Source organism: Crinia signifera, chromosome 2 (assembly GCF_055691185.1).
Source record: "Crinia signifera chromosome 2, ASM5569118v1, whole genome shotgun sequence".
NCBI classification, from domain to species: domain Eukaryota; kingdom Metazoa; phylum Chordata; class Amphibia; order Anura; family Myobatrachidae; genus Crinia; species Crinia signifera.
The window spans coordinates 10304851-10329479 of NC_139218.1; the positions used below are offsets into that span (position 1 = coordinate 10304851).

General features: G+C 46.9%; 1 protein-coding gene across 1 annotated transcript in view; it reads right to left on the reverse strand.

The window, feature by feature from the left end:
- Positions 1-485: 485 nt before the first annotated feature.
- The window catches only part of LSAMP (limbic system associated membrane protein), a 38910-nt gene continuing 14766 nt past the window's right edge, over positions 486-24629 (reverse strand). Inside the window, exons 4-5 of the mRNA XM_083170649.1 lie at positions 22625-22660; positions 486-544 (exon numbers count right to left, since the gene is read on the reverse strand). Coding sequence (XP_083026775.1) covers positions 501-544; positions 22625-22660 — 80 coding nt within the window. The 3' untranslated portion in view covers positions 486-500. The remainder of the gene's footprint in view (positions 545-22624; positions 22661-24629) is intronic.

Consider the following 24629-nt stretch of genomic DNA (forward strand, 5'->3'; position numbering starts at 1 on the left):
CGGGGACCCTGCTCCTCCCGCTGTATAACTCTCAGTCTGTGGCTTCCTGCTGCCCCCATTCCCCTCCTCACATCATGTCACTGCCCCTGTCACATGCAGCCCTGTCCTCACCGACACATCACTCATCTCCTGATATACTCTGTGCTGCTGGGGACCCTGCTCCTCCCACTATATAACTCTCAGTCTGTGGCTTCCTGCTGCCTCCATTCCCCTCCTCACATCATGTCACTGCCCCTGTCACATGCAGCCCTGTCCTCACCGACACATCACTCATCTCCTGATATACTCTGTGCTGCCGGGGACCCTGCTCCTCCCGCTGTATAACTCTCAGTCTGTGGCTTCCTGCTGCCTCCCTTCACCCCTGAATTGCTCTGATTCCACCATCAGGGCAGCCTGTTGTGGCGGTTACAGTATAACACATTGATCACCACATACAGTACTGTATATACTAGATAAATGATAGGAATGACAGACACAGAGGACGTGTAACAATGTAACAATCATACGATACCTTTCTGTCTGAAATGAGCGTTGCTGCCTCTTTCTAGAAGGGAAATATTTATCACAGCGTAAACATCATTACAGTATATGGGAGCGTCATATTGGGCCATGCTTTAGTAGTTATCAGTAACTATTCTAGTGGGGATGAATGATATTAATCTATGTTAGTGATACAGACACATCGCTGTTACGTGATTGGGTTATTCGCTATGCACTAAGAACTACAGCGTGGGCTAAATATACCATAATGCATTTGTTCAAAGCCACCGCACTTTAGAAAGTTTCAGACACGCTTAAGCTTGTGTCGACCTTCTTTTAATGTCGACTTATGGAACGTTTTTAGGAATCGACCTAGTCACTGTCCACCAAGACATTGTCAAACCCCTATACCAGGAATGGCCACAAGATGGCCCTCCAGCTATTGTGAAACTACACATACCAGCATGCCTTGCCATAGCTTTAGCATGCCCTAATAGCAAATCTGTGGCAAGGCATGATGGGACTTGTAGTTTCACGACAGCTGGAGGGATATAGTTTGGCCATGCCTGCATAGAGGGAGAACAGAACCTGTGTTGAGCGAAGATCCCGCAAGGGGCTTCTTTGCACTCACCCCCCTGTCAGAGCACCAGCAGTCGGATTCCCCCTGTCAGAACACCATACCACACCCACTCCAGTGTGTTTTCATCCCCTTTAAACAGCACCAGCCTTAGCGCTTCTGCCTAAGCTGGTATTGGGAAAATTAGGGGAGAGGGAGGTGGGGCAAAGAGAATAGGGTGCCCCCATTTTTTCCATTACCAGCACTAGGGTTGATGAGTTAGGTCTAGGGATAATGTAGACAGGAATTTGCAGGTGAACTCCGATAGGAAAGAATGGAACTGTCCTAATTGGTCAGAACATGGAGGCTGCCACGATCTGACCAAGCAGAGAGGGCTGGGCCGGAGTTGGGAAAGTGGTGGGAAGCCTGGATAACGCTATCTAAAGATACCCTTATTATCACAGGGCTCCCTCCAATATTTTTTATAAACATTACATAACATTTTTTTTTTTCAGGCATATTGCATCTAACATTACAAACGTGGAAAATGCCATCTGGTTACTAAAAAGAGAATTTAAGGGCTTTTAGTATTACCTGAATGTACTAATGGGCAGTTAAAAGAGAATGTTCAGAATTCTAGCCTAATTTCCCATTAGTACATTCAGGTGTGAAAAGGGTGGTGGCGCCTTTTTGCTTTACTCCCAACCCTGAATCAGCTCTGCACTCTGCAAGATATAGTTATCAATGTACAGTACTGTACAATGTTTTTCTTTTTAGAAAACTGTGACTTTGCTGCCATCTGCTGGTCATTTTGAAGTATTGCAGTTTCACAAAAAAAAGCTAAATTTGCTGTGTATTGCCAAACTAGGGATAAATGGAAATGCGCTCTGCTGGTTGCAAGTTGAGGGCATTGGTGAACTTAAATGCACTATCATTAAGACAACAGTATAAAATAACATCATTATTTATATATGTCCATTCATTTTCTTGCAACATTTTCCCTTTCATTCTGGCACTTAGGGTGAAATGTAATAGGATGAGAGATTCAGAAAGTGAGAGATTTGGTAAGAAATCTCCAGTTTTTTTAAAGCGGCAATCATTTATACTCCACAATCAAACTGGTTTTGCAGTGTAAATGATTGCCGCTTTAAAAAAACTGGAGATTTCTTACCAAATCTCTCACTTTCTGAATCTCTCATCCTATTACATTTCACCCTTAGGGTCTGAACTAGATCCTTTCGGCCAGGTCCGAATTCGGACCCTGGGCGATGGTTGTGCTACTACACATGCGCATTGGCCGCAATGCACATGTGCGAGGCCCGGCTGTGAGCAGCTTTGACTATTTTTTCTGTTTGCGAGTCGCTTGCAGCCTGATTGGCAGGGGGTCCCGACTCCTGGGCTACACAGCAGTTGTGAGCACCCCTGAGCTCCGAAAACTCCCAGCCCAGCGAGGACAACTGAATCATGCCCTCATTGTCCATTTGTCTGTTGTTCATCACTAAATGATGCTGTAGAAAGAATAGGGGAAGAAGGGAACGTGGATCTCATCTCTGTCTAATGGGGCTGTGATAATCTACATTAAATCTGTCATTATGTCTGCAGCTCATATAAGTGTTTACAGAGAAGGCAATACGATAGGAGCAGATTGTACCCAGTATTTGTACCTATCCCCCAGCTTAATTTCTAAGCCAGGGTCTCCTCCATGACTCGTGGGCAAAATCAGGAAACAAGCTGGAAATGTTCTAAACGCCTGGGGGTCTCGTAGCCCCAACCTGGGAATGCAGCGTAGGTGGGACAAATAGAACGTTATGTTAAAGATGGGGTACTTCTTTAGTTTCACGGCTGCAGCATGGCCGCGCGTCTGGGTCCTCTTGTGGGGCTCGCCCACGCTACGGGCTCAGTGGCTCGCTACACTATCTAAAATCAACTCCATGCCAACGTGGATAGTGGGGGCAACGTGAATAGTGGGGGTATGAACTATCCACGTTGGCATGGAGTTTATTTAATTTATTTTGGAAAATTTGTTGAGCGCCGAACCCGGAAGTATCGCGCGGCCATGCTAGTAACTAAACAAGTACCAAAGATGGTTTTGAAATTTGCAAATGAAAAGCCCCCCAAAACAGTAACCTATTAATTGAGACCCTCTGATATCCCGATGGGCTGGACAAAGTACAGGACGAGTCCCCTAATTACACACACCGCTCTATCTGATCCCAAAGGTTTAGCTCATTGGCTGCTGGTTTCATTGGGGCATACTTGCCTACTTTTGAAAACTAGTTTCAGGGAGATTATAGTTGATAGCAGAATTTTACACAGCGCCCCATTGAGGGGGTGTGTCATGCTCCACACAAAGGGCATGTCTAGTTCCATATATGGAGAGAATGTGAAAAGAGATTGTGTAGAAGCGTGGGTGTGTACTGCTACATCTGAGAGGAATCTTGTAAAATGACTTATATACTGTACAAATGTAGATGAGCCCAAAGCAGTTAGTAAGAGCTACCATACTTGGTAAAGTGCTGGGAAATGGTGCTGATGATTCAATGTAAATGTATCTGTCTCTCATTCCTTTTTCCCCCCAAAATGTAACAGTGTAATGTGGGCTAGGTGACATGAGGGAGATTGCTAGACTAATGAGGGAGGGAGGGAGATTGCTGCTATGTCAGGGAGTCTCCTGCAGAATGCAGGAGGGTAGGTTACTATGATGTAACAGTGTAATGTGGTCTAGGTGACATGAGGGAGATTGCTAGGCTAATGAGGGAGAGAGGGAGATTGCTGCTATGTCAGGGAGTCCCCTGCAGAATGCAGGAGGGGAGGTAACTATGATGTAACAGTGTAATGTGGGCTAGGTGACATGAGGATGATTGCTAGTCTAATGAGGGAGATTGCTGCTATGTCAGGGAGTCTCCTGTATAATGCAGGAGGGGAGGTAACTATGATGTAACAGTGTAATGTGGGCTAGGTGACATGAGGGAGATTAGTAGACTAATGAGGGAGAGAGGGAGATTGCTGCTATGTCAGGGAGTCTCCTGCAGAATGCAGGAGGGGAGGTAACTATGATGTTACAGTGTAATGTGGGCTAGGTGACATGAGGAAGATTGCTAGACTAATGAGGGAGAGAGGGAGATTGCTGCTATGTCAGGGAGTCTCCTGCAGAATGCAGGAGGGGAGGTAACTATGATGTAACAGTGTAATGTGGGTTAGGTGACATAAGGGAGATTACTAGACTAATGAGGGAGAGAGGAAGATTGCTGCTATGTCAGGGAGTCTCCTGCAGAATGCAGGAGGGGAGGTAACTGATGTAGCAGTGTAATGTGGGCTAGGTGACATGAGGGAGATTGCTAGACTAATGAGGGAGATTGCTGCTATATCAGGGAGTCTCCTGCAGAATGCAGGAGTAGAGGTAAATATAGTGTAACCATGTAATGTGGGCTAGGTGACATGAGAGAGATTGCTAGACTAATCAGGAAGAGAGGGAGATTGCTGCTATGTCAGGGAGTCTCCTGCAGATTGCAGGAGGGGAGGTAACTATGATGTAACAGTGTAATGTGGGCTAGGTGACATAAGGGAGATTACTAGACTAATGAGGGAGAGAGGGAGATTGCTGCTATGTCAGGGAGTCTCCTGCAGAATGCAGGAGGGGAGGTAACTATGATGTAACAGTGTAATGTAGGCAAGGTGACATGAGGGAGATTGCTAGACTAATGAGGGATAGAGGGAGATTGCTGCTATGTCAGGGAGTCTCCTGCAGAATGCAGGAGGGGAGGTAACTATGATGTAACAGTGTAATGTGGGTTAGGTGACATAAGGGAGATTACTAGACTAATGAGGGAGAGAGGGAGATTGCTGCTATGTCAGGGAGTCTCCTGCAGAATGCAGGATGGGTGGTAACTATGATGTAACAGTGTAATGTGGGCTAGGTGACATGAGGGAGATTGGTAGACTAATGAGGGAGAGAGGGAGATTGCTGGTATGTCAGGGAGTCTCCTGCAGAATGCAGGAGGGGAAATAACTATGATGTAAGAGTGTAATGTGGGATAGGTGACATGAGGGAGATTGCTAGACTAATGAGGGAGAGAGGGAGATTGAAGCTATGTCAGGGAGTCTCCTGCAGAATGCAGGAGGGGAGGTAACTATGATGTAACAGTGTAATGTGGGCTAGGTGACATAAGGTAGATTGCTAGACTAATGAGGGATAGAGGGAGATTGCTGCTATGTCAGGGAGTCTCCTCTAGAATGCAGAAGCAGAGGAAACTATGATGTAACAGTGTAATGTGGGCTCGGTGACGTGAGGGAGGATGCTAGACTAATGAGGGAGCGAGGGAGATTGCTGCTATGTCAGGGAGTCTCCTGCAGAATGCAGGAGGGGTGGTAACTATGATGTAACAGTATATTGTGGGCTAGGTGACATTAGGGTGATTGCTAGACTACTGAGGGAGAGAGAGAAATTGCTGCTATGTCAGGGAGTCTCCTGCAGAATGCAGGAGGGGAGGTAACTATGATGCAAAAGTGTAATGTAGGCTAGTTGACATTAGGGAGATTGCTAGACTAATGAGGGAGAGAGGAAGATTGCTGCTATGTCAGGGAGTCTCCTGCAGAATGCAGGAGGGGAGGTAACTATGATGTAACAGTGTAATGTGGGCTATGTGACATGAGGGAGATTGCTACACTAATGAGGGAGAGAGGGAGATTGCTGCTATGTCAGGGAGTCTCCCGCAGAATGCAGGAGGGGAGGTAACTATGATGCAACAGTGTAATGTGGGCTAGGTGACATGAGGGAGATTGCTAGACTAGGGAGGGAGATTGCTGCTATGTCAGGGAGTCTCCTGCAGAATGCAGGAGGGGAGATATCTATGATGTAACAGTGTAATGTGAGCTATGTGACATGAGGGAGATTGCTAGACTAATGAGGGAGAGAGGGAGATTGCTGCTATGTCAGGGAGTTTCTTGCAGAATGCAGGAGGGGAGGTAACTATGGTGTAACATTGTAATGTGGGCTAGGTGACATGAGGGAGTTTACTAGACTAATGAGGGAGAGAGGGAGATTGCTGCTATGTCGGTAAGTCTCCTACAGAATGCAGGAGGGGAGGTAACTATGATGTAACAGTGTAATGTGGGCTAGGTGACATGAGGGAGATTGCTAGACTAATGAGGGAGAGAGGGAGATTGCTGCTATGTCAGGGAGTCTCCTGCAGAATGCAGGAGGGGAGGTAACTATTATGTAACAGTATAATGTGGGCTAGGTGACATGAGGGAGATTGCTAGACTAATGAGGGAGAGAGGGAGATTGAAGCTATGTCAGGGAGACTCCTGCAGAATGCAGGAGGGGAGGTAACTATGATGTAACAGTGTAATGTGGGCTAGATGACATAAGGTAGATTGCTAGACTAATGAGGGATAGAGGGAGATTGCTGCTATATCAGGGAGTCTCCTGTAGAATGCAGAAGCAGAGGAAACTATGCTGTAACAGTGTAATGTGGGCTCAGTGACTTGAGGGAGATTGCTAGACTAATGAGGGAGCGAGGGAGATTGCTGCTATGTCAGGGAGTCTCCTGAAGAATGCAGGAGGGGTGGTAACTATGATGTAAACGTGTAATGTGGGCTAGGTCGCATTAGGGAGATTGCTAGACTACTGAGGGAGAGAAGGAGATTGCTGCTATGTCAGTGAGTCTCCTGGAGGGGAGGTAACTATGATGTAACAGTGTAATTGGGGCTAGGTGACATAAGGTAGATTGCTAGACTAATGAGGGAGAGAGGGAGATTGCTGCTATGTCAGGGAGTCTCCTGCAGAATGCAGGAGGGGAGGTAACTATGATGTAACAGTGTAATGTGGGCTATGTGACATGAGGGAGATTGCTAGACTAATGAGGGAGAGAGAGAGATTGCTGCTATGTCAGGGAGTCTCCTGCAGAATGCAGGAGGGGAGGTAACTATGATGTAACAGTGTAATGTGGGCTAGGTCACATGAGGGAGATTGCTAGACTAATGAGGGAGAGAGGGAGATTGTTGCTATGTCAGGGATTCTCCTGCAGAATGCAGGAGGGGAGATAACTATGATGTAACAGTGTAATGTGATTTATGTGACATGAGGGAGATTGCTAGACTAATGAGGGAGAGAGGGAGATTGCTGCTATGTCAGAGAGTTTCCTGCAGAATGCAGGAGGGGAGGTAACTATGGTGTAACATTGGAATGTGGGCTAGGTGACATGAGGGAGTTTACTAGACTAATGAGGGAGAGAGGGAGATTGCTGCTATGTCAGGGAGTCTCCTGCAGAATGCAGGAGGGGAGGTAACTATTATGTAACTGTGTAATGTGGGCTAGGTGACATGAGGGAGATTGCTAGACTAATGAGGGAGATAGGGAGATTGCTGCTATGTCAGGGAGTCTCCTGCAGAATGCAGGAGGGGAGGTAACTATGATGTAACAGTGTAATGTGGGCTATGTGACATGAGGGAGATTACTAGACTAATGAGGGAGAGAGGGAGATTGCTGCTATGTCAGGGAGTCTCCTGCAGAATGCAGGAGGGGAGGTAACTATGATGTAACAGTGTAATGTGGGCTAGGTGACATGAGGGAGATTGCTAGACAAATGAGGGAAAGAGGGAGATTGCTGCTATGTCAGGGAGTCTCCTGCAGAATGCATTAGGGGAGATAACTATGATGTAACAGTGTAAAGTGGGCTAGGTGACATGAGGGAGATTGCTAGACTGATGAGGGAGAGAGGGAGATTGCTGCTATGTCAGGGAGTCTCCAGCAGAATGCAGGAGGGGAGGTAACTATGGTGTAACAGTGTAATGTGGGCTAGGTGACGTGAGGGAGATTGCTAGACTAATGAGGGAGAGAGGGAGATTGCTGCTATGTCAGGGAGTCTCCTGCAGAATGCAGGAGGTGAGGTAACTATGGTGTAACAGTGTAATGTGGGCTAGGTGACATGGGGGAGATTGCTAGACTAATGAGGGAGAGAGGGAGATTGCTGCTATGTCAGGGAGTCTCCTGCAGAATGCATTAGGGGAGATAACTATGATGTAACAGTGTAAAGTGGGCTAGGTGACATGAGGGAGATTGCTAGACTAATGAGGGAGAGAGGGAGATTGCTGCTATGTCAGGGAGTCTCCTGCAGAATGCAGGAGGGGAGGTAACTATGATGCAAAAGTGTAATGTAGGCTAGTTGACATTAGGGAGATTGCTAGACTAATGAGGGAGAGAGGAAGATTGCTGCTATGTCAGGGAGTCTCCTGCAGAATGCAGGAGGGGAGGTAACTATGATGTAACAGTGTAATGTGGGCTATGTGACATGAGGGAGATTGCTACACTAATGAGGGAGAGAGGGAGATTGCTGCTATGTCAGGGAGTCTCCCGCAGAATGCAGGAGGGGAGGTAACTATGATGCAACAGTGTAATGTGGGCTAGGTGACATGAGGGAGATTGCTAGACTAGGGAGGGAGATTGCTGCTATGTCAGGGAGTCTCCTGCAGAATGCAGGAGGGGAGATATCTATGATGTAACAGTGTAATGTGAGCTATGTGACATGAGGGAGATTGCTAGACTAATGATGGAGAGAGGGAGATTGCTGCTATGTCAGGGAGTTTCTTGCAGAATGCAGGAGGGGAGGTAACTATGGTGTAACATTGTAATGTGGGCTAGGTGACATGAGGGAGTTTACTAGACTAATGAGGGAGAGAGGGAGATTGCTGCTATGTCAGTGAGTCTCCTGGAGGGGAGGTAACTATGATGTAACAGTGTAATTGGGGCTAGGTGACATAAGGTAGATTGCTAGACTAATGAGGGAGAGAGGGAGATTGCTGCTATGTCAGGGAGTCTCCTGCAGAATGCAGGAGGGGAGGTAACTATGATGTAACAGTGTAATGTGGGCTATGTGACATGAGGGAGATTGCTAGACTAATGAGGGAGAGAGAGAGATTGCTGCTATGTCAGGGAGTCTCCTGCAGAATGCAGGAGGGGAGGTAACTATGATGTAACAGTGTAATGTGGGCTAGGTCACATGAGGGAGATTGCTAGACTAATGAGGGAGAGAGGGAGATTGTTGCTATGTCAGGGATTCTCCTGCAGAATGCAGGAGGGGAGATAACTTCTGATGTAACAGTGTAATGTGATTTATGTGACATGAGGGAGATTGCTAGACTAATGAGGGAGAGAGGGAGATTGCTGCTATGTCAGAGAGTTTCCTGCAGAATGCAGGAGGGGAGGTAACTATGGTGTAACATTGGAATGTGGGCTAGGTGACATGAGGGAGTTTACTAGACTAATGAGGGAGAGAGGGAGATTGCTGCTATGTCAGGGAGTCTCCTGCAGAATGCAGGAGGGGAGGTAACTATTATGTAACTGTGTAATGTGGGCTAGGTGACATGAGGGAGATTGCTAGACTAATGAGGGAGATAGGGAGATTGCTGCTATGTCAGGGAGTCTCCTGCAGAATGCAGGAGGGGAGGTAACTATGATGTAACAGTGTAATGTGGGCTATGTGACATGAGGGAGATTACTAGACTAATGAGGGAGAGAGGGAGATTGCTGCTATGTCAGAGAGTCTCCTGCAGAATGCAGGAGGGGAGGTAACTATGATGTAACAGTGTAATGTGGGCTAGGTGACATGAGGGAGATTGCTAGACAAATGAGGGAAAGAGGGAGATTGCTGCTATGTCAGGGAGTCTCCTGCAGAATGCATTAGGGGAGATAACTATGATGTAACAGTGTAAAGTGGGCTAGGTGACATGAGGGAGATTGCTAGACTGATGAGGGAGAGAGGGAGATTGCTGCTATGTCAGGGAGTCTCCAGCAGAATGCAGGAGGGGAGGTAACTATGGTGTAACAGTGTAATGTGGGCTAGGTGACGTGAGGGAGATTGCTAGACTAATGAGGGAGAGAGGGAGATTGCTGCTATGTCAGGGAGTCTCCTGCAGAATGCAGGAGGTGAGGTAACTATGGTGTAACAGTGTAATGTGGGCTAGGTGACATGGGGGAGATTGCTAGACTAATGAGGGAGAGAGGGAGATTGCTGCTATGTCAGGGAGTCTCCTGCAGAATGCATTAGGGGAGATAACTATGATGTAACAGTGTAAAGTGGGCTAGGTGACATGAGGGAGATTGCTAGACTAATGAGGGAGAGAGGGAGATTGCTGCTATGTCAGGGAGTCTCCTGCAGAATGCAGGAGGGGAGGTAACTATGATGCAAAAGTGTAATGTAGGCTAGTTGACATTAGGGAGATTGCTAGACTAATGAGGGAGAGAGGAAGATTGCTGCTATGTCAGGGAGTCTCCTGCAGAATGCAGGAGGGGAGGTAACTATGATGTAACAGTGTAATGTGGGCTATGTGACATGAGGGAGATTGCTACACTAATGAGGGAGAGAGGGAGATTGCTGCTATGTCAGGGAGTCTCCCGCAGAATGCAGGAGGGGAGGTAACTATGATGCAACAGTGTAATGTGGGCTAGGTGACATGAGGGAGATTGCTAGACTAGGGAGGGAGATTGCTGCTATGTCAGGGAGTCTCCTGCAGAATGCAGGAGGGGAGATATCTATGATGTAACAGTGTAATGTGAGCTATGTGACATGAGGGAGATTGCTAGACTAATGATGGAGAGAGGGAGATTGCTGCTATGTCAGGGAGTTTCTTGCAGAATGCAGGAGGGGAGGTAACTATGGTGTAACATTGTAATGTGGGCTAGGTGACATGAGGGAGTTTACTAGACTAATGAGGGAGAGAGGGAGATTGCTGCTATGTCGGTAAGTCTCCTACAGAATGCAGGAGGGGAGGTAACTATGATGTAACAGTGTAATGTGGGCTAGGTGACATGAGGGAGATTGCTAGACTAATGAGGGAGAGAGGGAGATTGCTGCTATGTCAGGGAGTCTCCTGCAGAATGCAGGAGGGGAGGTAACTATTATGTAACAGTATAATGTGGGCTAGGTGACATGAGGGAGATTGCTAGACTAATGAGGGAGAGAGGGAGATTGAAGCTATGTCAGGGAGACTCCTGCAGAATGCAGGAGGGGAGGTAACTATGATGTAACAGTGTAATGTGGGCTAGATGACATAAGGTAGATTGCTAGACTAATGAGGGATAGAGGGAGATTGCTGCTATATCAGGGAGTCTCCTGTAGAATGCAGAAGCAGAGGAAACTATGCTGTAACAGTGTAATGTGGGCTCAGTGACTTGAGGGAGATTGCTAGACTAATGAGGGAGCGAGGGAGATTGCTGCTATGTCAGGGAGTCTCCTGAAGAATGCAGGAGGGGTGGTAACTATGATGTAAACGTGTAATGTGGGCTAGGTCGCATTAGGGAGATTGCTAGACTACTGAGGGAGAGAAGGAGATTGCTGCTATGTCAGGGAGTCTCCTGGAGGGGAGGTAACTATGATGTAACAGTGTAATTGGGGCTAGGTGACATAAGGTAGATTGCTAGACTAATGAGGGAGAGAGGGAGATTGCTGCTATGTCAGGGAGTCTCCTGCAGAATGCAGGAGGGGAGGTAACTATGATGTAACAGTGTAATGTGGGCTATGTGACATGAGGGAGATTGCTAGACTAATGAGGGAGAGAGAGAGATTGCTGCTATGTCAGGGAGTCTCCTGCAGAATGCAGGAGGGGAGGTAACTATGATGTAACAGTGTAATGTGGGCTAGGTCACATGAGGGAGATTGCTAGACTAATGAGGGAGAGAGGGAGATTGTTGCTATGTCAGGGATTCTCCTGCAGAATGCAGGAGGGGAGATAACTATGATGTAACAGTGTAATGTGATTTATGTGACATGAGGGAGATTGCTAGACTAATGAGGGAGAGAGGGAGATTGCTGCTATGTCAGAGAGTTTCCTGCAGAATGCAGGAGGGGAGGTAACTATGGTGTAACATTGGAATGTGGGCTAGGTGACATGAGGGAGTTTACTAGACTAATGAGGGAGAGAGGGAGATTGCTGCTATGTCAGGGAGTCTCCTGGAGGGGAGGTAACTATGATGTAACAGTGTAATTGGGGCTAGGTGACATAAGGTAGATTGCTAGACTAATGAGGGAGAGAGGGAGATTGCTGCTATGTCAGGGAGTCTCCTGCAGAATGCAGGAGGGGAGGTAACTATGATGTAACAGTGTAATGTGGGCTATGTGACATGAGGGAGATTGCTAGACTAATGAGGGAGAGAGAGAGATTGCTGCTATGTCAGGGAGTCTCCTGCAGAATGCAGGAGGGGAGGTAACTATTATGTAACTGTGTAATGTGGGCTAGGTGACATGAGGGAGATTGCTAGACTAATGAGGGAGATAGGGAGATTGCTGCTATGTCAGGGAGTCTCCTGCAGAATGCAGGAGGGGAGGTAACTATGATGTAACAGTGTAATGTGGGCTATGTGACATGAGGGAGATTACTAGACTAATGAGGGAGAGAGGGAGATTGCTGCTATGTCAGGGAGTCTCCTGCAGAATGCAGGAGGGGAGGTAACTATGATGTAACAGTGTAATGTGGGCTAGGTGACATGAGGGAGATTGCTAGACAAATGAGGGAAAGAGGGAGATTGCTGCTATGTCAGGGAGTCTCCTGCAGAATGCATTAGGGGAGATAACTATGATGTAACAGTGTAAAGTGGGCTAGGTGACATGAGGGAGATTGCTAGACTAATGAGGGAGAAAGGGAGATTGCTGCTATGTCAGGGAGTCTCCTGCAGAATGCAGGAGGGGAGGTAACTATGGTGTAACAGTGTAATGTGGGCTAGGTGACGTGAGGGAGATTGCTAGACTAATGAGGGAGAGAGGGAGATTGCTGCTATGTCAGGGAGTCTCCTGCAGAATGCAGGAGGTGAGGTAACTATGGTGTAACAGTGTAATGTGGGCTAGGTGACATGGGGGAGATTGCTAGACTAATGAGGGAGAGAGGGAGATTGCTGCTATGTCAGGGAGTCTCCTGCAGAATGCATTAGGGGAGATAACTATGATGTAACAGTGTAATATGGGTTAGGTGACATGAGGGAGATTGCTAGACTAATGAGGGAGAGAGGGAGATTGCTGCTATGTCAGGGAGTCTCCTGCAGAATGCAGGAGGGGAGGTAACTATGATGTAACAGTGTGATGTGGGCTAGGTGACATGAGGGAGATTGCTAGACTAATGAGGGAAAGAGGGAGATTGCTGTTATGTCAGGGAGTCTCCTGCAGAATGCAGGATGGGAGGTAACTATGATGTAACACTGTAATGTGGGCTAGGTGACATGAGGGAGATTACTAGACTAATGAGGGAGAGAGGGAGATTGCCGCTATGTCAGGGAGTCTCCTGCAGAATGCAGGAGGGGAGGTAACTATGATGTAACAGTGTAATGTGGGCTAGGTGACATGAGGGAGATTACTAGACTAATGAGGGAGAGAGGGAGATTTACTGCTATGTCAGGGAGTCTCCTGCAGAATGCAGGAGGGGAGGTAACTATGGTGTAACAGTGTAATGTGGGCTAGGTGACATGAGGGAGATTGCTAGACTAATGAGGGAGATTGCTGCTATGTCAGGGAGTCTCCTGCAGAATGCAGGAGGGGAGGTAACTATGGTGTAACAGTGTAATGTGGGCTAGGTGACATGAGGGAGATTGCTAGAGTAATGAGGAAAGAGGGAGATTTCTGCTATGTCAGGAGGGGAGGTAACTATGATGTAACAGTGTAATGTGGGCTAGGTGACATGAGGGAGATTGCTAGACTAATGAGGGAGAGAGGGAGATTTCTGCTATGTCAGGAGGGGAGGTAACTATGATGTAACAGTGTAATGTGGGCTAGGTGACATGTATGGATGAATTTACAAAGATGGGACTTCTTTTGAAGATGTGATGTTTCCCATAGCAACCAATCACATTATTTTTCTTATTGATTTAGCACCTTCTAGAAGATAAAAGATAGAATCTGATTGGTTGCTATGGACAACATCCCATCTTCAATAGAAATCCCATCTTAGTATATTAACCCCGAAGAGTCAGGTTCTGAGGTGGAAGCAGCAGGGTCACTGGGGTGTTACATCTATTGTGGTAAACGGGCCCAAACAAAGAGCAGTGGTGGTATAACAGGAAGTGGGTGTGGCCTGACTGCGTGCCCTTATCTCCGTCACTGCGTGGGAATGCCCAGACCTCGCTGAGCTGCCCTCAGAGACTCTCCCTGCACACAGCCGGCTCCTCCTCATTGACAGGAGCCATACACTGCATGATAATGTCAAGCGGCACACAGCTACTGTCACTGAGGAAGAGTCGGCATTTCAGAGGTTGACACACAGTGTAATCCGCACCGCCTGCAGATTCCTCTGGGTGGAAGCAAGGCTAAAAAAAAAGTTGGGGAACGGCAAAGAGGCGACGGGGACCGACGGTGATCTCAGTCAGAAGGGGACGCTTGAGCGTTTCATGCGTGTGGGTCCCTCTCCGGCGGCTGGCGGGGGCTGGTGCTTGGAGATCCGACCGCCAGATCCCCGCTAGACGAGCCGCACTCCATCTGTACTTACAGTTTTATTTCCTCACACTTAAGTTAAGACTATCTGAATTCAATGCTTAAATTATTTTCATTATTATTATTATTATTATAGAGTGTGTTTCTACAGGAAGTTTGTGCAAACTTTGGGCCTGATTCAGTGATGGAATCTTTAGCACAAAAGCTGAATCTTTGTATGCAGCAGATATATTGGTAAGTGCTGTTATCATGTAGCCTTACAGCAGACAGTTCTTGTGAGGCAGGGGGCCGGGGCAGCTGAAAGGGGTGGGACGGGGGCGGTGCTAGACAGGTATGACTCATTTGGAGGCCAGGCCAGCATGATCGCGTCCTTGTAGCCACTCCCCTTTCTAGTATTTCAGGCACTGCGGGGGGGGGGGGGGGGGGGCTACAATGACGCACTATGTGTCATTTGTGCCATGAAGGTTGGGCACGATTCTGGGAGGCTTGCCTACCTTTCTGGGGCGGGCGGGAGGGGACCCGATTTCCGGGCAATTATATGGCCCAGAATGGGTGCTGTTATCATGCAGTTTAGGGACCTTCGATATCAGAAAAGTAACTAAGATCTCTGAATTACCTTCTATTATGTTGGTCTGTCAAATCTAATTACTAATGCCCTTTGTGTTAACACCCCAGTAGACACTCGGTACAGATCCTGCGGATGCGCACATTTCAGCACATCGGAGATGTAAGTAAGTAAATTCTTGCATCTCTAAATCCGGCCTCTGCAGTAAAATAAAGTGGTGTTAGGGTCTGAGCCCTCTCCGGTCTGAGGTCTGCATCACCCACACTACATCTGTACGCGGTTATCATTGTATATGATTATTATATCATTCTCTGAGCAGGTTGCTGCACTGTCCCGTCTTATTACTTCCCACCGGGCATTTGATACAGCGGTCAGAGTCATGATGTCAAAGGGTCAGAATTGGAATAGATTAATCCTCACCATCCTCCCGTCCCAAAAATAAATGTAAATTAACTGACGTTACTAAATGAGGGTTGTCATGACAATGACATTTATAGAGCGCGGTAATGTGGAAGTGTCAGGTGATATATCGCAGATGATATCCGCGCACAAGCCCGCAGTGGCAGTAGTGTAATTACTGGGAATCAGTATCCGCAGCAGGACACCTGTCTATTGTTCCCAACGCTAAGCAACATCTGCGTCTTATCCTTACACGCAGGTCGGCCAAATGATCTCATTTCATTTTAGTCCCTCTGTTTTTCTATCTTCATTTTAAGAACTTTAAAAAGTTTCGGCTTCGGTCTGAACTATTTCCAAGGATTTGATGACATCATATCTGTGTTCACGGCCTTATCGATGGGTCTTTATAGATGTCCGTGTATATTAAACGCTGAAATCCTGGTGCTCAGGATGTTGGTGGTCAAAAGCCCCCCTACTAGTCCCCTTACTAGCCCCCCTACTAGTGCCTAAACTAGAGATGTGCAGGTTAGGATTTATCCAGATCTGAAAACCGGATCTTTGCTATTGCTGTTACGGTCAGGCTGTCACATGTTTTGGAGTCAAAACATGTGACAGCCAATAGCCAATAAGGGGCCAAAGGCACTAAGCTTGAAAAGTGATATGATGGAGAGTGATAAACAGCCAGCGAATCAGCTCCTGTCTTACATTTTTCAAACACAGCCTGTGGCATGGCAGTTAGGAGCTGATTGGCTGGCTGTTTATCTCTCTCCATTTTATCACTTTTGAAGTTTAGTGCATCTGGCCCAAGATCCCATTTTAAGAGAAGGGTAAATCTGGGTAAAACCGGACCGGCAAATCTCTAGCCCAACCCCCGCTTGCCTAGCCTGAGTGTAACCCACCCCGGCATACAGTACTGACGTTCGGGATGCAGGCTGTCGATATCGCTGTGTCGGCATCCCAATGTTTTTACAGTTCCAGCTCCAACTATAGTATATACAGTAATGGCTGATTCTGAGGGGTAAACTTACTAAAGCATCATAGCAACTAATCAGTTTCTGTCTTTCATTTTTCTATTGCATTCTAAAAAATGGTTGCTATGGGCAATAACTTTTTTTTGTTTTTTGTTTACGAAGCTTTAGTAAAATTACCCCCTCAGAATCAACCAATAGACATGGTCAAAAATACCTTTGGCCGGCTCTCCTCCTTACCTGGCATGCGCCTCCCCCCCCCCTCCCTTATCCTGGTGTCCAGGCCATGTACCCCGTCATCATTACGCCGCTGGTAACAGACTAAATCCAGTTGGGGCGTTTCAGTATTTGTATTCCCTTTTTTTCTTGACAGGGGCACATTTTGCACCCTTAAGCTAAATTTGTTCCTAAGCCTATATTGGCCCCTACATTCCTAATTTCTTGGGGGCCTGTGAACTTGTCTCTGGGGCCCAGTAGGAAATGAATACAGCCACCCACATGAATTTGAACCGTACTCTGATAACAGTCCCACAGCTCAGTCCCACATTGGCGGATCCTGGTCACCGTTATCGCAGACACTTTTAGAAATGCCTCATTTGTAAATAAATAAATGGAAATGAATGGGGAGAGGAATGGGAACAGCTCAGGCAGGAGAGCACGGAGGGTTCCTCAGCGTTTTTGGATCTCTGCGTTATGTATTTAATAGCCTGTCCTGTGTCACCAGGGAAAGGCTGATGATTACTGTCAGGGGGAAGCTGAACGCTGCAGTATCTTCTTCTGTCCGCTCTTCTCCATGTCACTACGGTGAAGTCTTTAGTGGAGAAGAGACATATTCTAGGCCCTCTCCGTCCATTACCATAATGATAAAGGTCTGAGTGTGCTGACTCCCCGAATGACGATGCATCAATGGTATTATCGTCCATTAGGCTGCAAGTGGCATTAGCTTACATTAACGTACAGAGTGAACTATAGAGAAGGAACCTTATAACTCTGCATTAGCCCTTCCTGCTCCCCTAATCACCAGAGGCTGCAACGTGTAAGCAGATAGCAGGACGGAACGTTACGCAACATCTCTCATTACATTCGGGGCGCTGAGGATTGTTGTGTATCTGCTGCTGGTGATATGAGAGTGATCTGCAGGACGCGGTGTTTATTGCACATTTCCCACCGCAGGGAGGCGCAGAAGGGGAACAAGGGCCTGATTCGGGGATTGTTCGCTTCTACGCATGCATGAAAATCCCTATTTATTTTGTCCCCGCATGCAAAAGGCTGCAAATGAATGTTTATGCTAAACATCATAAGCGTGCTTGTGGGGAAATCAGTGTGCGAGCGGGCGTTTGGGCACGCAGTGGGTGACGTTTAGATGACCTGCAAAGCTGCGGATTTTGAAGCTTTGTGGGTCAACCAGAATGAGGGGTTAATTACACAATAGGCCTAATTCTAATCTGATTGGTCACTGGCATATCACACCGGAGACCGATGTTAGCACATGTTGTGCAGAGTCGTCAAGGTGTTCACACTGGGGGGGGTCGGCAGGGCAGGATGGTGGCAGGCGGTGGGCACTCGTTCATCCAGCGGCTGGTATTGAATGGCTCGCTAAGCATTGATTTTTCGCTGCTGAGCAAGTCAACCAGAAGCAGGCACAATATTGGCAGATGGACAAAACCGTGCTGCACTGCAGGTGGGGCAGAAGATGTAACATGTACAGAGAGAGTTAGATGTGGGGGGGGGGGGGGTTCAATCTGAAATCTAAATGGCAGTGTAATAATAATGCAGTCAGTATTTTCCCTGCACATAAATAAAAGAACTCATCCACATCTAACTCTCTCTGCACATGTTACATCTGCCCCCCTGTAGTGCAGCATGGTTTTATCCATCTGCAAAGTTTGCCTCGTTAACAGGTCTGAATCAGATTCTATCTATTATCTGCTAGAAGCCGCTAAACAAAAAAATATATAGAATCTAATTGGTTGCTACGGGCAACATCTCTTCTTCAACAGAACTTAGTACATTTACCTGTAAGAATACTGATGGAGACAATGATGTTTGATAAACTCTTACAATGAACATGGAGTCTGAGTGAAGATACACCATCCACCACGTCCTAGTGACCTCCATTAGATCATGGGCCCCTATCTGCATTGCCAGCCTACTTTATATGCGGCCATATGGACCAATCAGAGACTGTCCTCAGTAACACCAAGACGGTTCACTCCCCCTCACCCCTGAGTATCCCTACATACTTCTGAAAGATGGCGCCAGCACATTGCAAGCAAAGACGCCAGCTCCATGCAGTCTTTGCTCTCTAGCGCACATGCGCCAACTTCCTAAATATCACTTGGAAGATGGTTCCGGGTGAAAAAGAGGGACCCACTTGCCACAAGCAAGGTAAACATGTGTGTTCTCCACTGTTCCCCCTCAGCTTACAATGGCGCCACTGTGGCTTTCCTGCCCCGCAGTTATGACATTGTCGGGCCATGTTCTCTATTCATTGCTGGAACCCCACGTGGCTCTCGGCGCCATCTATAACCCAAACCAACACATGAGAAAGCCAATAGCCAAAATAATTTGTCTTAGTAAACCTGATAGTAAAGTGGAAATAAAGGGTGACATTTAATGAGATGCGAAAATTAGAGTTTTGCGATTTTTTTCGCCCAAAACGGTCGTGCCGGAACTCACACCAGATGTTTTCCCTTTCGAAAAGCATACAATTCGCATTTTTAATGAGATGCGAAGTCGGGAAAATGTGTCTAAAATTCGCCACACATGCAGACCAGGTTCTGACAGGCAAATTGGCCAGAACCCTGCACAGATCATTGAGATCTGTGCACGGTTCTGTCTTAAAAAATGTGTTTTTAGGGGGTTTTTTTTAACACAAATTCGCATATTTCCTCAAATTCATGACTAAAATTCGCACATTATCGCACTTATTTGCACTTTTTTTTTACCGGAATATGCACCTCATTAAATATGCGAATTTGCGGCAAAAAAAAATGTGATTTTAAAAAGTGAGATAATGGGCAAATTTTAAAATGTCTAAAAATCGCATCCTATTAAATGTCACCCAAAGTGTTTCTACTACTGTATTTTATAGTAAAATAATAGATAGAACTATGATATAGTTTGACACTGAGAGGGCCGGGGGAGCTGCCTGCAACCCAATAATTGAAGGTCCAGGGTACAGCACCTGTAGGTAATGGGCTCAGCTATAAATGAGCAAGCTAATATACATATGATAAAACTCATTTAAATAGAATAACCTCTGTATGGGCCTTATTCTAGTTCACTCTTTCTGACAAATTCCTTCTTAGATGGACAAAACCATGTGCACTGCAGGTGGGGTAGATGTAACTTGTGCAGAGAGAATTAGATTTGGGTTTTACTTCAAAGTGAGATCTAAATTGCAGTGTAAAAACAAAGCAGCCAGTATTTACCCTGCACAGAAACATAACTCACCCAAATCTAATTCTCTCTGCACATTTTACATCTGCCCTCCTGCAGTGCACATGGTTTTGTCCATCTAAGAAGGATTTTGTCAGAAAGAGTGAACTAGAATAAGGCCCTATGTTTGGGAACATCCGGCAGCCCCAAGACCAGACTTGTGCATTGTTCCCAGTGATCAGATATTTCAGGACCCTGGACAGTGACGTCTGAACTAAATAAAATGGTTCTAGTCTAGTCTAGAGATAACAGCTGGATTTCACTCGGTTACTGAGAAATACATCCTATATGAGTGTGTTAGTAATATAACCCTCTACTGGGACTACATCTACAGTAATGGGGAGGGTCTGCAGTAAGGACAAGCCTGGGTCATTCTCCAAATACCATTTACACCTAATAATAATAGTATACAGTTGTCTGTAGGAGGCCGATTACAGTACAGTCCTCTCCGTCTGCCCATATCTAGGGCTATATGCAATTCTTAGGCTTGAGGGCACCATTCCAGGGATGAAGCACTATTAATGACTAGTAAGCACGCTCAAAGCAAATGCTTCGAAAGCTAGATGCAGTTTTCACTTGCTGCCAACAGATGGCAGTGTGTCGGTGACACATGGACACTAGACATATATATAGATGAAATGAGCAACTCCGTTCCTCTTATGAATGTTCATTTAACATACAAGAGGGTCATTGAAGCAAGGCAACCAACTCAATGAAACTCGCCTTGGCTATACCGTCCCTAACCTTCACGTTTGTTCTGCCTTACTGTATGTTATACGACTGCGCTTTCTGTTTCCCACCATGATAAAAGACAGATCGTTCTACATGACACAAATGAGAGGCCTCAGCCTACTGGGTGAGACGGATGCCCTCCACCGGCAGAGACCTAGTGATTTATCCCTTTGATGACCTCCCTTCTATGAACAATATCGGCTTTCTCAACAGCTTGCTAATTAAACATAATAATTAATGGCATGGCGACCCACTCATGTTATTGCACTAGCTGCAGGTCAGGAGCAGAAATGCGATGTTTCCTTCTTTGTTCCTGTTGAATGAATGAAGATCACTGCGTAGAATAGAAGGATGATGTAGGAATTCCAGCATCTGGTTCCTGCTGTATATCCTGCTACCTGTCCTGCACTGTAATAACTGATAATCTGTGTAATGGGAATGCCCACACCAGCATCCCGACTGCCTTCAGCCCAATGGGGGTATGGGTAAAATCCGGACCACGGTAAGACCCCGGACCGGACATCAAAATCTGCAGTCCCGAGCTTGTAGCGTCTGGTCCAGGGGGTGTCCCGTTCTGGGGGTGTCCTGTCCGGGGGGCTTTACGTGACAGCTGTCACAGGGAGAGGAGCAGGGGGAGAATAAAGCCTCTCTGTATGGTCCGGGCATGTGGCAAAAACCGGAGCGGTCCGGACCACACAGGGAGACTATAATCTCCCCTTCCCCATGTCCCTGGTGACAGCTATCACCTGAAGCCCCCAAGACAAGACACCCCCAGGACAGGACACCCCTAGAACAGAGAGTACAAGCTCCGGACTGCAGATTTTGATGTCCGGTCCGGCGGTCCGGGGTCTTGTCCGGGTCCGTTTTTTACATAGTCCCGCCCAACGGCACTGGATTCAGGATGCTGATGACAGAATACCTACAGCCGACACACTGATTGGTAAGTATGAGGGTCAGGCCGGGGAAGGACGGTTAGGTTTAGGGTTGCGGGACAGGGAAGTTAGGCACTTAGATGGGGGTTAGATTTAGGTTGTGGGGCAGGGGGGTTAGGCAGTTAGATGGATGGGGAGTTAGGTTGCATGCCAGGGGGGTAGGTTTAGGCTGCGAGGAGGGTTTAGGCACATAGAAGGGGGGTTAGGTTTAGGATTAGGCTGTGGGGCAGGAGGGTTAGGCACATAGAAGGGGGGTTTAGGTTTAGGGATAGGCAGTGGGGCAGGGGGGTTAGGCACTTAGATGGGGGGTTAGGTTAGGTTTTGGGTTAGGCTGTGGGGTAGGGGGTTATGGTTCGGCACTAACGAGGAGGTTAGGGTTAGTTGGTGGGGCAGGAAGGTTAGACACTTAGATGGGGAGTTAGGTTTAGGCACCTAGAAGGGGGGGGGGGTTAATTTTTGGGATAGGCTGCGGTGTAGGGGGGGGTAGGGATAGGCACTAGCGGGGAGGTAAGGGTCAGGCTATAAAGGGAGAGATAGGGCTATTTCACACGCGCCGGCTCCTGCCGGGTGGCGAAACCCACACAGGGTGTTAATAATGGACACGATTGTGTCCATTCACACGGGACGGCCATGGCCCAGCCGCCCGGTTGCAGCCAGATCCCACCACTGGATGAGACGGCTGCTGGGCTGTGGCCATCCCCACCATTGAAAACTTCTGAGTGCGGCACGGCTTCTTGGCCGTGCGGGGTTTCGCCGCCTGGCAGGAGACGCTCAGGGTACTAGAAGAGTGGGTGAGCAGAACAAAGGATGACATTGGGGGCTCGTTGCCTTTCTATATATAAATCGCACCAGGATTAGCGTTCCTGTCAATCAAAGGGGTGGTCCTGATACTCTACTTTATACTGGGCCCTATTCTTTGTCGGCTCTCTAATTGGTTTGCCAAGTCCCTTTGAGGTTGCTAGCCACACCCCCTCTAGTGCCTGCCGCACCCCCTGATTGTATTACAGTACTGCATTATACCTTCCAGACGGTAATGTACTATCCTACACTGTGTGATAGACAGAGAGCGGTGATTGACTGAGGAGGCTTTGGAGAAAGACCCAGGCGTGGCCCCTACGTCACAGGGCGGACATACTGACCTGAGGCGGGGAAAGGTTTTGTAGCTATGACGCGCTCTGGAGAAGAAAAGAAATAATAAACAAAAATGGAGGCAACAAAAACAAAACACAAAGGGATCTAAATAAACACCCAGAACCCAAAGGCTGCGCCATCGACATCAGTTAGTAAGCGAGTATCGACCAACACCACATTAAGAAGTGTTATTATACATCGGGTAACGCAAACCAGAACCAGCGATTCCTTTTCTTTGTTATTTGTTCCTGATGTGCCGACACAGTGATAAACATCAGTGCAACATGTGTGACGTAATCAATTAGTTGACGGTGATGCTGTCCAGAATCAGAATGTCGACCGTGTAATATTGGCCAAATAATGATGACGCAGTAGTAATGTTAAGTAATACATTTTAAAACTGTTACAACATTATAACTTTATACATGATGGGAAAGCCGTAATGCCGACACTGTGAAAATGCTTCAAATAACACTACTACTGTGTCGACATTACACTCCTAACAGTGAATATGTAACATGTCCCTAACAAAGTCACGTTAGTTTAACCCAAATTGATAGCCCCAGATTCCGGACCTTGTCCCGGATGGTTGATATTAAATAATATTTTCTAAGCACTGAAATATAGACTATTAGTGGTAAACTTACTAACAAATAATAAACGGGGATGTTGCCCTTAGCAACCAATGAGATTATGCCTTTAATGTCTATATTGCATCCTAGAAAATGATAGACATAGGCCCTTATTCTGGTTCATTAGCAAAGGCATATTCCTTCTCAAATGGACAAAACCATGTGCACTGCAGGTGGGGCAGATGTAAGACTTACAGAGAGAGTAAGATTTGGGTGGGGTTTTAATTCAACGTGACATTTATATTGCAGTGTAAAAATAAAGTGGTCAGTATTTACCCTGCACATAAACAAAATAACACCCAAATCTAACTCTCTCTGCACATGTTACATCTGCCCCACCTGCAGTGCACATGGTTTTGTCCATTTGAGAAGGAATTTGCCTTGGCGAGTGAGCCAGAATCATAATCTGATTGGTTGACTACTCTCCAAATCCTGCAACGTCCACTTATCTGAGCAATACTACACTGCATCCGATCTCTCCATCGACACACCATCGGTTGCAACATCTACTCCACGAGCTGCCCCTGTCTGACACTGTGCCTACCTTGTAATCACCACTGAGGCTGCGCTGCCACGGAATAGAGATTGCAACCCAGTGATGCGTATTCAGGGTAGGCAGAGCCTCACCTGTCATTCTCCAGTAAACTCGAGTTTGACTATATGATTAGAATAATACAGAGAAGATAAGTATAACTTAGAAATATCATCTTTGTATTCTTATCATTTTTTATATCAGAACTCAGCACTTTTTGTTTTAGTGCTGCAATATCTGCAGCCTAACGTTGAGCATATCGCAGGGAATGAGAATGGACAGGTACTACATTGGACACGTTTGGATGTGGGTCAGAGACTGTGAGATTTCGGTGTATTGTGCATTTTACCTAATAGCAGTTCTGTATCTCCAGCCTTCAATCCGCGAACAGCAGGACCAACCCTAATGCAATCTCACTCTCAGAAATGTATATGATATTCCAGAATAAAAGTATGCTTTGAGAATCCTTAAATTGGCACCTGTTCCCAGGGGAGCATTACTGCTACATGTACAAGCTGGAGTCCTTTCATAGCACAAAATAATACAGCAAAATATATCAGACTTCCATGCAGTCATCTAATACCCATCTGATACCGCAGACAGCGTTGCGGTATGTGAGCGCTCGCCTGCGGAATTTCCGGCACTCTGTTACGCCCTCACCCTGCGCCTATAAATTATACTGACCACTCCCAGGGACCCGCGGTGGCATCCATGCACTGCAGACAGGAATCACTTGAAAAATGTCCGCCGCGGCATTTAAGTCCAGAGCGGGAGTGCCCCGCAACAGAGGCTGTGCGCAGTCCCTCCCCTTTCTTAAAATGCCCCTGGGGTAAGGCCATAGTCCCCATT